General features: G+C 38.9%; 1 protein-coding gene and 1 non-coding gene across 3 annotated transcripts; one reads left to right on the forward strand and one right to left on the reverse strand.

Annotated features, from left to right (window-relative positions):
• Window positions 1–88: 88 nt before the first annotated feature.
• trnag-ccc (transfer RNA glycine (anticodon CCC)) lies at window positions 89–159 on the reverse strand. The gene has a single exon. It is a non-coding gene; the product is annotated as a tRNA-Gly (tRNA).
• A 2,742-nt stretch (window positions 160–2,901) lies between these two features.
• Window positions 2,902–10,796, forward strand: rchy1 (ring finger and CHY zinc finger domain containing 1). Of its 2 annotated transcripts, none has more exons than XM_085474536.1 (9): window positions 2,902–3,066; window positions 5,577–5,696; window positions 5,846–5,961; window positions 7,600–7,678; window positions 7,768–7,812; window positions 7,925–7,983; window positions 8,757–8,786; window positions 9,232–9,352; window positions 9,467–10,796. In XM_085474536.1, the coding sequence occupies exons 1-9, from the start codon at window positions 3,016–3,018 to the stop codon at window positions 9,626–9,628; spliced, it is 783 nt and encodes a 260-aa protein (XP_085330662.1). In that variant the 5' UTR covers window positions 2,902–3,015; the 3' UTR covers window positions 9,629–10,796. The 2 variants fall into 2 exon arrangements, with proteins under 2 accessions (XP_085330662.1, XP_085330663.1); XM_085474537.1 differs by having other exon boundaries at window positions 2,909–3,009.
• The last annotated feature ends 3,713 nt before the right edge of the window (window positions 10,797–14,509 follow it).

A 14,509-nucleotide genomic window follows, 5' to 3' on the forward strand; every position in this document is an offset into this window, starting at 1 on the left:
TAAATATTTTAAAGGGTACATTTGACTGTCAAACATTTTGATCACATTAAAAATGTCTTGAGATTTAATCGCCGTTGTAAAAGAGGCGTGCGCCGCCCGGGAATCGAACCCGGGTCGCAAGAATGGGAATCTTGCATGATACCACTACACCAGCGGCGCTGCTGAAGAGAGGTCCGGGAACGGGATATATGAAGGCTGCTGAATCAGTTGATGTTTATTGAAGGGAGAGGTAAATGTCGTCAATATGATTGAAGACGTTTCGGTAAGTTTGCTTGTCCAAAAAGCAAAAAAAGAGATTAAACCAAGATTGAACAACAGTCAGAGTTAGCAGAGTGAGCAGAGCTACTGTAGCTCGGTTTATGGACTTGAATTAGGAGGGATAAGAAAAGTGACAGCAATTGACTGCAATCTGCAATCTACTGACATCTAATGGTGAGATTTTACACGCTGTAACTTTAATAAAAATAGAAAATAATAAGTCACCTCCTCTACAAAGATGACATCAAGGTGTATGCCAAGAGTGAACAAGACATCGATTCACTGATACACACCACCAAGATATACACCAACGACATCAGAATATTGTTCGGACTGGAGAAGTGTAGTCCGATGATAACAAATAGAGGGAAGGTATAGAACTGAGGGGATCGAACTACCAGAAGGCAACATTGCAGACACTGAGGACAGTTACAAGTACCTGGGGATCCCACAGGCAAATGGAAACCACGAAGAGGCCGCTAGGAAGGCTGCAACCACCAAGTACCTGCAGAGGGTCAGGCAAGTCCTGAGGAGTCAGCTGAACAGTAAGAACAAGATCTGGTCTATCAACACCTACGCCCTACCCATGATCAGGTACTCTGCTGGGATAATAAGTTTGCCAAAGGAGGAGATAGAAGCCACTGACATCAAGACAAGGAAAATCCTTACCATGCATGGAGGGTTTCACCCCAAGTCCACCACCCTGAGGCTGTACGCCAAGCAGAAGGAAGGAGGCCGGGGATTAGTGAGTGTCAGCACCACGGTCCAGGAGAGACAATGAACATCCATGAATACATCCGGAAGATGGCCCCAACTGACCGCATGCAGACAGCAGAAACCCAAGAAAGAGGACAAAGAGGAGGAAACATCATGGAAGGACAGGCCCCTGCACAGTGTGTACCACCGGCAGATAGAGAAGGTGGCTTACATCCAGAAATCCTATCAGTGGCTGGACAAAGCTGGACTGAAAGACAGCACAGAGGCACTAATCACGGCAGCACAGGAACAAGCTCTGAGCACAAGATCCATAGAGGCTGGGGACTATCACACCAGGCAAGACCCCAGGTGCAGGCTGTGTAAAAATGCCCCTGAGACAATCCAGCACATAAAAGCAGGGTGAAAGATGCTAGCAGGCAGGGCACACATGGAACGCCATAACCAAGTGGCTGACATCTGTGCTGATTGCCAAATATGGCCTGGAAGTCCCGAGGTCAAAATGGGAGACGCCCCCAAGGGTGGTGGAGAATGACCGAGCTAAGATCCTGTGGGACTTCCAGATACAAACAGACAAAATTGTGGTGGCTAACCAACTTAGTCCATACAAATGTGGATTCCATAGAGGTAGGTGGGGTAAAGATGAGTGAGAGTGTAAATGGTGTGAAAGTGATGGGAGTTGTATACACTAACAAGCCAGATTCCATGACTGCCACTTGAAATCTTATTGAAGAAAACACATTCAGCTGATCCCACCTAAAATCAGTTCAGTTACCCTTCAGGTAGCCTTCTTCTTTTCAATACTAAGATACTACATTTATGGATGAAAATAGTAAATACTGATGGTAGGCCTTCTTGAAATGAAATATTTACTACGTGAGTCCAAAACCTTTAAATTAATACTTTAAAAATGCCTGGAAAAAAGGTGTCAGAATAAAGAAAATTCCAAATTGTGTGGTATTCTAGGCTGTATCCATATAGAGGTCAGGTAGAATAAATCAGAAACCCTCTAAATCTGCTCTGTTTCTGTTCATAAAGTCTAAAATCCTTGCATCTTATTTATAAGCACAGTCCCAGCTCATTTACCATGGCATGCTTATTGGGTTTATGTGGTCATGGGTCTAAAGCAGAATGAAGAGGCTTGGAAATTAGGCTTAGACACTCATAAGCAAATCAAAGGCCACAGAAAAAGTCTGGTGCACAGCAATGTGGTGAGGGAAATGGAACACTAAAGCAAAGGGGAGGATTCTATATTATAAACAATAAGATTATTTCAGAAATAAGAAATGTAGATAAAGCAGGGAAACAATACAAAAAAAGAATATTTTAACTTAGAATGAATCTTACTGGTCTGTGTGAACACTGTTAGGCTGAAAATGAGATCGCTATTTAGGCTAAAATGAACCTTAACCTCCAAAGACCTGAACTCTTCCACAGCATGCATTTTTAATTTCTCTTTGATATTTGGGCTGATTGGGACCTGATGAATGTAAAAACAAAGAATTATCAGCGTTTTGTTTTGTTTGTTTTACCTAATTTTTGTTTCTAAGAAAAATGAGAGCCACATATGAGGATATTCGCCCTCATATCCACATATGAGGATATGAGGATATTCGTTTAAAATTTTGATAGAACAGTACCAGTATAATGTCCTCATAAGTGGATATCAGGCCCTTGTAGAGCAAAAGTGAGTATTTTGGTCTAAATAACCCAAAATGTGATGTCCACATATGTGGACGCCAGGTCCTAGGAGGTTGAAGTTGTGTGGACATGTTTAATGTTCTTTAAGAGACAGTATTTATGGGCGCAATAAAATACTGTATAAAATAGTTTCTTTTGTTTTGTATTAATTTTGTGTCTGTTTGTTTTTCCGTTTTTGTGTTTTGAGTCATTGGGTAGGATTTGTACAGACTGCGATCCACATTCCGAAGCAGAGGTGGCGCTAATGCAACCTCAACGATGACATAATCAACAACACAGGAGCCAACAGTGCAACGCTCTAGAGCGGAGGGAGAAGAAGAAGCATTCCATTTCGGGGTAAGCATGGCTGCTTCTGCTGGTTGTGATCATTACATTCGAAGCTGCTTATTGAAAGTGAGTAAAATGCTTTAAAAAAATGTTCATACATTTGTCTTAAATATACGGTGCCAAGTTATAACTGTGCTATAACGATTATGTCGTCGGTATATCTCTGCTAGAGACGGTCATAGTTAGCTAGCTAGCTAGTTATTTAGTCTTCAGCCGGCAAACGTCGCTGTAACAGGGTTAAATAATAATAAATGTTTCAGACGGACGGCATGATTTTGCATAATATCTGCACGGCGTTGTTGAAGCGAGGGGCTTGAGAGTTTCTGGAGCTTTTCTCGCCTCCTTCCCTCCGGTCTTAGTCCTTCCCATCATAATTACGCGCGGAGGAGACAAGGAAGCCTGCTCCCTCTCACATTTGACAAATAGGAAAAATGAGAGTTTATGTATTTAGCGCAAAAGAGCACAAAACTGAATAGAATTTAAAATTGTTGCCTTCCTAATCGGTTGTACTTGGCCTTGACAGAAAACGTCAGGGGGGGTCAAGGAAAGGCGTGGGGAATTTATCATTTATTTTATATACGTTTTAATTACGTAACCTTTACACACTGTTTATATTTAAATCTTTTACATTGTGTCCAAATTTGATGTACAGATCTATTAAAAGTGTGTAAACAGCCTATCTGACGTTTGATAAGTTGATGACTCATCTTTATATTTTCAAACAGCAGGGAGAATGTACTTTTTTTTTTTTTAGGTCTTGGAGCCAAAACGTCTGATGCCACACGATATCATGTCCTGTTTTACCTAACACGTGACATGACAAATATATTTTATCCTCATGTCCTCATTGCCAATTTTTAATTAATTACTTAAGGGGTGGTCAGGCTGTGTCATTAGTATGGAAGCTCTTCACTGTGAGCCAAGACCTTTATAACAGCACGCCTAATCAGACACTTGATTAGTAGCTGAACATGGACATGTTGGCTAAAGCTGTTCAGAGTTCAGTCAGCCAGCAGCCTGGGTATGAGAATCCAAACAGCTCCAGTTATCAGGGGAATTTATAAATGTTGTTTTGTTATATATCACTGGCTTTTGTTTGATAAGGTCAAATATGTCAAATAAAGGTGGGTGTACTGCAGCAAATTGTTATTTAATTATTTGTACTTCTTTCCAGTAGCAGAGCATTTTTTCAGTTGTTTAAGAGAGAGGGGCTTCTTGACTTACTGCTGTTCGGGAGAAATTTAAAGTTTATTCATATATACACATGCATATCATATTTTCAGACACACACATAATTTCCATGACAGTGCCAAGCTCCCTCTTGAACTTTGTCAGCACTGTTTAATAAAGAATTTTCAGAATAAGGATTACATTTAGGCACGTGCACACACACACACACACACACACACACACACACACGCTTAGTGACTTATTGCTACAGCTACACAAACTGTGATAGGACTACTATATGGGCTCAAATTGTAGTCATAAATATTTTGTACTTGTAAATCAGGATTTTTATGTGTAAAAAGAATTTGTGTGTGTGTAAAACAGATTTGTGTGTGGACTTAGCCAAAAAATACATGTGAAACTCTGCACTCAAGTTTCAAGTTACAAGTATGAATTTTGACCCGTTTTTTTTTTTTTTTGTTCCTTTCATCTGATTGGCCAATGTCATGTCAATCACAAATTTAACTATCCAATCAGAGAACAGGTGGGTTTGGCTATTGGAGGGGTGCTTTATGGAGCTTTAGGTCCTTGAAGGGAATAAATGCCCTTTTATTGAATATTTGAAGAACCAGCAAAGAAACCAGAAACTCTTTTAGAGGACATAAAGTCAGAGATAGAAAAGACAAGGAGCAGGTGCATCTAGTACAGGTAGAGCTGCTGCAAAAACACACAGAGCTCAGCAGCCAGCGCAACAAGTTCTGGATCCTTGGCTTTTAGTTAGCAGTTAGCATTAGCAGCACATCCTGCGTCCGATGTGAAAGGACCTTTATGCTGCGCACTGTGACTCACAGCCATGGTCCCGGGTCAGCCCTGACTTTGTGTTAAACTAATCCTAAAGTAATAATGGTATTTCTAACCACTGATATACCACAACTTTATCCTTTCAACAGCTACTGAAAGTTTGGGGACCTAGCTTGTATAGGATATTTATATAGAGATCCTCCAGCTTCAAACTGTATTACCCTTCAAGGACCTGCAGTTCAAAAAAGCGCCCCTCCGACAGCCAAACCCACCTGTTCTCTGATTGGATAGTTAAATTTGTGATTGACATGACATTGGCCAATCAGATGAAAGAAAGAAATACGGTTCAAAATTCGTACTTGTAACTTGAAACTTGAGTGCAGAGTTTCACACGTATTTTTTGGCTAAGTCCACACACAAATCTTTTTTATGCACACACAAATTCTTTTTACAGTAACAAATCTGTTTTACACACACACAAATTCTTTTTACACATACAAATCCGGATTTGCAAGTACAAAATATTTATGACCACAATTTGAGCTCATACTACTATACCCATCCCTGTCTGTGCCCTGTGTAATCGCGTTTCTGCTGTACTGCAGGCACCTTGCTGCGGTAATCTGTACGTGTGTCGGCTGTGCCACGATGCAGAGGAGAACCACCAGATGGATCGATTCAAAGTCAGAGAGGTGCAGTGCTCAGCGTGTCTGACGGTGCAGCAGGTAACTGAGGAAAAGCTAGTTAACGTGTTTGAGCTCCACCGTCGGTTACAGCAGGACGTCTCGATGTCACCTTAGTGTTTGAGTTGTACTTTTGATTATGGTTAGCTCGGATGAAGGGAAAAAGCTGTACAAATGTTATACTTTTGTAGACACAGCAGACTTGTCAGCAATGTCATTTGCTGTTTGGGGAGTATTACTGCGACATTTGCCACTTGTTCGACAAAGACAAGAAGCAGTACCACTGTCAGCCCTGTGGAATCTGCAGGTAAGAAACTGATTCAATATATTTCATGTTTATAGTGTCTAAATATTTCTATGTGTAACTTTAGTAGTAATAATAGGGCTGCTCGATTATGGCAAAAATGATAATCACGATTATTTTCACTGAAATTGAGATCACGATTATTTGACGATATTTATTTCGTCCGCCAGAGCTTATATTATTTTTTTTTACATGCTGTAGTGCCATTTGTGGGAGCATTTCACGTTGCTATACATCAATACAACTGTTATAGCCCATATTTTTAAAATGTGTATGTATTAAGTCCATAGTAACTACATTAATTGCAAAAAAGTGCAATAAACTACAAAAAAAAATTTAAAATCGTTTTTGTTTTGTTTTTTTACATATATTTCTACTTGGAGAAATTTAAGAGGTTTATCCCTCAAAACTTTAAATACAAAAAAGTTGCAAAAAATAGTTTACAACAACAGGAAATTTATTTTGAGTGTCTTCATAGTTTTATTTTTGGAGATACAGCAATTTTTATATACTGCAGGAAAAACAAAAAAACAATCCTATGATGCAAATTTGCAAAGAATGTGCATGTGCATCAAAATAAACTATTTCCAGCAGTGCAATTCGAGTTCTAAGGCCTACAAGTAAAAAAACTACATTTTCCGCGAAAATGACGTCACTTGCGATAGTTCGCGTTGACGTCTTTTTCAATGTGGGAAGTGTTATGAACAGCTGATCGGATCGGCAAAGCGTGTTTCTGGAATATTATGTTTTTGTTCCTGCAAGCGCTTTTTATGCAATTTTTGCAAAGCTATATGTGGAAGGAAACCGTGACCTAGGACAAGCTGATGGCATAAGATGTAACTCCTCTGGTTTCATATGGAAAAAAATTTATTGTGCTAGCTTAGCGGTTCAGGTTCTACAGGGATTTAAAAATAGTTATACAAAACGAGCATGCTGCTCTGACCGGCTTTAAAGGGTTAAGAATAACAATGTATTGAATAATGACTTTAAAAAATAATATAAAATAGTGTGCAAATACTGATAACAGTGCAAATGTTTGCAATATAAGAAATAAATGAAAAATGTGAACTTTGCAGTGTTGCTCTGTGGTGCAGCTACGACACCATAGCAAAGTTTACACACTGTGTCTACTTGATCCACATCTGACTCCGCGAACCCATAATGTTTCCACACCACTGAAGTTTTTTTTCTTTACCTTTCTTTTCAACCAACGGCAGTCACTCTCCTCTCCAAATAACTTCTGCTTACCTTTCCGAGCTTGCCTCGGGTCCTCTTAATTGTTGTGACGGGTGTTCGAAATGCAGAGCAGTGCGCTTGATTTGCCACACGGAGCAGCGCGAGAGTAAAGCATGAGGGAGGGGCTAATAATCGGCTCAGTCATTTTTAATGATCGTTGAAAGCCCAGATCGTAATCGTGATTAAAATTCGATTAATTGAGCAGCCCTAAGTAATAATGATACGGGTACTGGGGAAATGTCTTCTTAACGTTCCCCACAAAATTTTCCCATTTTTCTTAATTCATTAAGAAACTGTCAGAGATAAAAATCACAGTGTTGTGTTATCATGCTGATATTTCACTGTTCCCGAAACACGTGATGGCAAAATTTGTCATTTAGTGAGTTTTCAAATGTGCCTCTACAGGATTGGGCCCAGAGAGAAGTACTTTCACTGCGAGAAGTGCAATTTGTGTTTAGCTCAGGATCTGCAAGGAAACCACAAGGTGACTATCGCTGTGTTCCTGACTCGCCTACATCTATCTGTATGTTGAGCCCTCACAGTTTTAATTTCCCTTTATTTTCTATGTTTCAGTGTGTTGAAAATGTTTCAAGGCAGAACTGTCCTGTCTGCATGGAGGTAACAGCATTAATAGGATAGAAGGCGAGGAGAATGGTGGCTCTTTTTTTAATCTGTTTTCTCCAGAGTTTAATATATATTTCTTTCTTTTTTTTTATGTTTTTTAATGCAGGATATTCACACATCCAGGATTGGAGCTCACGTTCTTCCATGTGGCCATCTTCTACACAAGTAGGATTCCTTACTCTCTGGATACTGTCAGTTCAGGGTTATGGGGTTTAATAGTGTATTTTTTAATTTCTACCAGTGGCACAAAATGATATTTAAAAAAACACACTGGGCATTTTTCCCACTTCCAACACAAAAAGTCTTTCACATCTTAATCTTTAATAATGACTGATTTTACTTTACTGGAATTAGTCCTGTTAGACTGATTTGGTGACTTATCCAGTTTTTTTTCTGTGTGAAATATCTCACCTACACGACTATGCTGGTGGAAAAATAGTTACAGTCTAATATCAAAATCAGGTCAACACTCCTGTTTCTCCTATTTGCTGCTGCTGATAGTTCAGTGTCGCTGCTCACACACACACACGCACAAATTAACTTGAAAGCATCCAGAAGTCTCTGGAAAATTTATGACAGAAAACTATAGTGAAGCACACTCCATTTATTATTGTGACTCTTTTAATAATATGAATGTTTAATGCATGTGTAGGGAAATGAATCACAGATATTTGAGTAGGATCAGGCACCTATCTGACCAAAATGTCAAATAGGTGCCTGATTGCAACACTGTCAGTTTGACAGTATCTGTTCACAGACAAACGCATAGTACTCAAAACTACCTTTGTAGTATATCCTGCTGCCACAGTCTCCAAGAACACAATTTTGCAGTAATGACAAAACAGACTCAGCACTGACAAACTGACTGCAGATTAAAATATCTTCACGATCTATTGTGACATAATAGTAACAATGCGTTTGTTCACCCTCTTCTACAGGACCTGCTTTGATGACATGATCAGAACAGGGTATGTTTAATGAACTCCTTTTTCTGGTAAAATAAGATGTTGTTGTAATTAAGGGACCGGGTTATAGTCTGCTTTTTGCCCCTCAGCCGTAAAAGGCTGACGGAGTATTGTTGTCGCCCTGCTAAGCATGCAGGATGTGTCGACACAAGTTTGTAAACGAGACCATGTAAGATTTTGAAATTGATACAGTAGTTCCATCTACTAAAAAATCTCAGATAAGTTTGAATCTCAGTGACCTTGACGTCAAGGTCAGAGGTCAGGTTTTTGTGCAGGCTTCTGTAATTTGTAAAAGCTTGTCCAATCTACCTGGTATAGAGCAAAAACGGTTTCTGATCAGCTTTTTAAAGGCTACATTGTGGCAATGTAGGGATTTTTGTGTCCTCTTATTTGATTGCTGGTGGCCTTCCATATGATTGTTTTTTTCCCTCCCCTGTGTTTGTTTCAGAGCTTATCGCTGCCCACTGTGCATGCACAGTGCTTGTGACATGCAGAACCACTGGAAGGAGATAGATAAAGAGATCGCTCAGTCACCAATGCCCACTGAGTACCAAGGAGCAATGGTCAAAGTAGGCCTTCGATAACACAATAAAATGCTGGTGCATTTATCTAAATGTGAATATGAAACCGATATTTGTTCTGTTTGATGATTTATTTTTATTTTTTTAATGTCCTTACTGCAGATTATGTGTAACGACTGCCAAGCTCACTGTACGGTGCCTTTCCATGTGCTGGGAATGAAGTGCACCAGCTGCGGCTCGTACAACACAGCGCAGGATGGAGGACTCATCCAGCTGCAGCAGCCCGAGCAGAACATGGAGCCACAGCAGCACGATCAACAGTAGCTTCCACACAACATTAAGAGTACATGCTTGACCAAAACCGAAGGCATGTGATGTAGTAACGAGCATCTAGGGTAAAGCTAGACTGAGCCGGCTTCTCCAGTTTGTACATACAAAAATGTATTTATCTATTTTCCCTACCTGCTAACGTTCATCGTGGATGGAATTTTTCCCAGGATCCACTTGGTGGGAATCACTGGATAGGATCACCATACTTACAAAGAAAGACAATTTAGAAGCATAGTCCGTATGACCTGCATGTTTATAGGAGGCGGCACGATTGAATCATTCAAAGCCACGCAGGTGATGGTGACAGTGGTGTGCAGTTGTGGTTAGTTAGCCTGATACATCTGGTGTATGTGCCATAAATCTTATTTAAATGATCTGAGTAAGATAAAGTGTTAACTAATGTGTGTTTGTCATTGGCATTGGTCAGCCTGTGCTGTTACTTGCATAGTCTCCCTGTTAGTCAGATATTTAACAGATGGCATTGTTTCTTCATTAGAGTTCTAAATACATATTTTAGTTTATCGTTGTGGATCCCTCTCTCTATGATTTTTAGTTGGAACTTGCTACAAGGGTTGAAAATGGTTTATTGTATAAAATTCTAGTTCAAATCATGCATATCTTAAAAAAAGGCTCATTATATATAAACTTGATGATCTATCTTTAAAGCTTTGTCTTTAAAGCTGTCATCAAACCCCACTTATAATTGTAAAATACTATATGTGCAATCTGAAATTTAAAAAACTAAATTACATACAAATGGAAATATATGTGAATTAAATTTAGATGGCTTTGCAATGCTCCACAGCTAGCCAACATCCTGTATAATTTCTGTTGTGCCCACAGACTGTATATTAAAGAAAGATGCATGTAACCTCAAAGATTTCAAAAGCGGAGTCTGTGAGGAAGTGCCTTGAATTTGCTTTCTTTCTACTGACCAGCAGGGGGCGACGTCTGTTTGCAAAAAGAAGTCAGACTGCAAAAACATCAAGACAGCAGCTGCCAAAATGCTGAGGATGAGACTTCGGTCTTTTATATACAGTCTGTGGTTGTGGCTGCTGTGATAAATGGCCCTTGATTATTTTTGCATGTTTTCCCCTTGCAGGTATCAGGTTTGCTGAACTGTACTCTGACTGTACCACTGTTCAAAAGTTGAATAAAGAAACGAACTAATTTTTGCCTCTTTTTTTATTAAAACCACCTTATAGAACATCACATCAGTTTTTTTTTTTATCACACTGTTCACCAAAACGCAGCAAACCTTCACCATCTTATCCAGGAGGGTCACCTCTTCACCCTCACATGGAAGAAGTAATGTGATTGGCATGGTGGTATGTGATTCAGCAACACTGTAAAATAATATTCATTTCTTCAGTAAGAAGTGTGTGTTTCTAAAAAAAGCTAAAAAATTCTCAGTTATCGACTGGGAATGAAGAGATTATAAATATATTCGAGAATGCATAGCTCCCCCTCGTGGAGGGAATTCAGCTGGAAGAATGTATTTCGTTATTTTATTACCCCAGCCCAAAAATCCAATTATTCTCAGAACACAACATGCTGGAGGCATTGTGGACATGCAACAGCAAATCATTTTCACATTTTTTGGGAAGGTCCCCGTGTGGTTCCATTTTGGAAGGAAATACATAAGGTCATGGAAACAATCTTCCAAAAGAAAATACAATTTCATTTTGCATTATTGTACCTAGGCAACCTAGAAAGTCTTAATCTATGCAAACCGGATAAGTATTTGTTCAGTGTGCTGTCGGTAGCTTGCAAAAAGGCCATAACTGGCCTTTGGATTAAAGAGGATATTCCTACCATAGATGAATGGATTGATGTGATATATAATATTTTTGTTATGGAAAGAATAACTTTTAGGCTAAAGTGCCAGGCGGACTCTTTTGAAGAATATTGGTTGAAATGGTTGAAATATGTACAAAATGGGAGTCCCGATTTTGTATAATGTCATTGTATTTCTTGGTTTGTTTATTCTTGTGTTTTGTTTGGTCTTGTTTTGGTCCGTTTGTCTCTTCTGTTGTTGTTCGGTTTGGTTTTGCTTTCCCCCTCACGGTGATTAAATTGAATTTGTTGTATATGTCGTATAAATAAGAAAACTAATAAAACATAAACTAAAAAAAAAAAAAAAAGAAGTGTGTGTTTCTGTCGTCATTATTTTGCGCGTCGGGAGTGAGAACGGGTTGATTTCACTCACATGTGCTGTACCAGTGTACCTGCACATGTGATGTGCAGGTACACATCACATGTGTACCTGTGATGAGTTTGAACTCTCAAATCAAATCACTTATTGTCACTCACATGTGCTGTACCAGTGTACCTGCACATGTGATGTGACAATAAGTGATTTGATTTGAGAGTTCAAACTCACTGCTGTAATAACTTATAATGATTAATATAATAACTAGAATATTGGCCACATATATTTACACTGACTTTAGTCTCATGAACAATATTAACTAATTGTTCAGGGCCCTAGAGTGCGACCAATTTGGTCTTGTGATAATAACAGAAACAGATCCATCTATGTCATTATCTTTGAGCTTTTAAACTTAACATAATTATAAAAATATGAGTATAAAAGGTGTTAAAACTCTGATGCCATCTTGGAATACTGCACTTTGTTCATGTCAATACACGTCTTCATTGAAGTAAACACACAGAGCAATTAATATATATTTTTAAATATAATTTTTCTTTATTTTAATTAGCAAATTACAAATAAAAAAACAACCCACCTAACAACCCCAACAATCAAGTGATTCCCTATGAGCAACGGTGGACAGGAAAAACTCCCTTTTAACAGGAAGAAACCTGTGACAGAGCCAGGCTCAGTGTGGGGCAGTCTTCTGTCATGGCTGGTTGGGAGGTGAGGGCAAAATAAAGCTGAACATAAATGAGAGCACAGTATAGTTATTATGTCAAGATAAGCCAATCAAGGTGGACAGGTAAGCTGCACCGAGGATGGTGCCCGTTATGGCAAGACCTATGCCTACACCTAGACGTAGGTTGCCAAGGGCACTCTGTGGTGCTTTCTCACGCCTCCTTTCAGTCGCATTCTCTTCAATTAGTGCACTCAACTCCCATTCAAGTTTCTCCATCCTAGCATTAATCCTTCTATTTTGCTCTATGAGGAGCTCTAGGCGCTGAGCTATTCTCTCCATTGGCTCACTTTGGGGCTGCTGCAGGGACAAGGTCCAAAACGGCGGTACCTGCTCCACGTCACGGGTTCTATTTATGGACTCACCTGGCAACTTTAGTGATGTCACTGCTGATGTCACAAATCGTCGTCATAAATACACATTCGTTAACCGTTTATTAATAGGACCTTTGAGCTCAACGGTAATTAATTAGTAGTGGAAATAATTTCTGGTAGCATCACAGAAATGTAGCACTGACAATAATATTGTATGCTGTAATCGTACTGGGCAATTAGTGATACAAAACAACTGTTTTATCCTGTGAATAAAAGTATATGTTTTTGTCAATATACCATGGTAATAACAGAAGCGAAACGCAATATTGTGTCAGGACAATTCACTATTTATGCACAATAAATAAAGGAGCATTTGCTGTTGCATGTCCACAATGCCAATGGATTTTTGGGCTGGGGTAATAAAATAACGAAATACATTCTTCCAGCTGGATTCCCTCCACGAGGGGGAGCTTGTTACTGATCACTGCTGCCTACAAATCCCATCCCATTCCTCTCCTGTTAAGAATAGATTGCTCTCTGTTTCCCATCTTCCTTTAACATATCTTGTATCATGACCCCGTAGATTGATCAGTGAACAATATAATTTGTAAATGACTTTTTGATAGGGTCCATCTCTATATGCATTCTCGAATATATTTATAATCTCTTCATTCCCAGTCGATAACTGAGAATTTTTTAGCTTCTTTTAGAAGCACACACTTCTTACCGAAGAAATTAATATTATTTTACAGTGTTGCTGAATCACATACCACCATGCCAATCAGATTACTTATTCCATGTGAGGGTGAGGAGGTGACCCTCCTGGATAAGATGGTGAAGGTTTGCTGCGTTTTGGTGAACAGTGTGATAAAAAAAAAACTGATGTGATGTTCTATAAGGTGGTTTTAATAAAAAAAGAGGCAAAAATTAGTTCGTTTCTTTATTCAACTTTTGAACAGTGGTACTAACCCTAAGCCTAACCCTAGCCCCTAACCCTAACCCTAAAGGTTTGCTGCGTTTTGGTGAACAGTGTGATAAAAAAAAACTGATGTGATGTTCTATAAGGTGGTTTTAATAAAAAAAGAGGCAAAAATTAGTTCGTTTCTTTATTTATTCAACTTTTGAACAGTGGTGCTAACCCTAACCCTACTAACCCTAACTGATGTGATGTTCTATAAGGTGGTTTTAATAAAAAAAGAGGCAAAAATTAGTTCGTTTCTTTATTCAACTTTTGAACAGTGGTGCTAACCCTAACCCTACTAACCCTAAGGTGGTTTTAATAAAAAAAGAGGCAAAAATTAGTTCGTTTCTTTATTCAACTTTTGAACAGTGGTGCTAACCCTAACCCTACTAACCCTAACTGATGTGATGTTCTATAAGGTGGTTTTAATAAAAAAAGAGGCAAAAATTAGTTCGTTTCTTTATTCAACTTTTGAACAGTGGTGCTAACCCTAACCCTACTAACCCTAAGGTGGTTTTAATAAAAAAAGAGGCAAAAATTAGTTCGTTTCTTTATTCAACTTTTGAACAGTGGTGCTAACCCTAACCCTACTAACCCTAACTGATGTGATGTTCTATAAGGTGGTTTTAATAAAAAAAGAGGCAAAAATTAGTTCGTTTCTTTATTCAACTTTTGAACAGTGGTGCTAACCCTAACCCTACTAACC

The sequence above is a fragment of the Copadichromis virginalis genome, linkage group LG12, assembly GCF_057382275.1.
Source record: "Copadichromis virginalis isolate Kocher_CV1m ecotype Utaka linkage group LG12, C_Virginalis_male_GT1.1, whole genome shotgun sequence".
NCBI lineage: Eukaryota > Metazoa > Chordata > Actinopteri > Cichliformes > Cichlidae > Copadichromis > Copadichromis virginalis.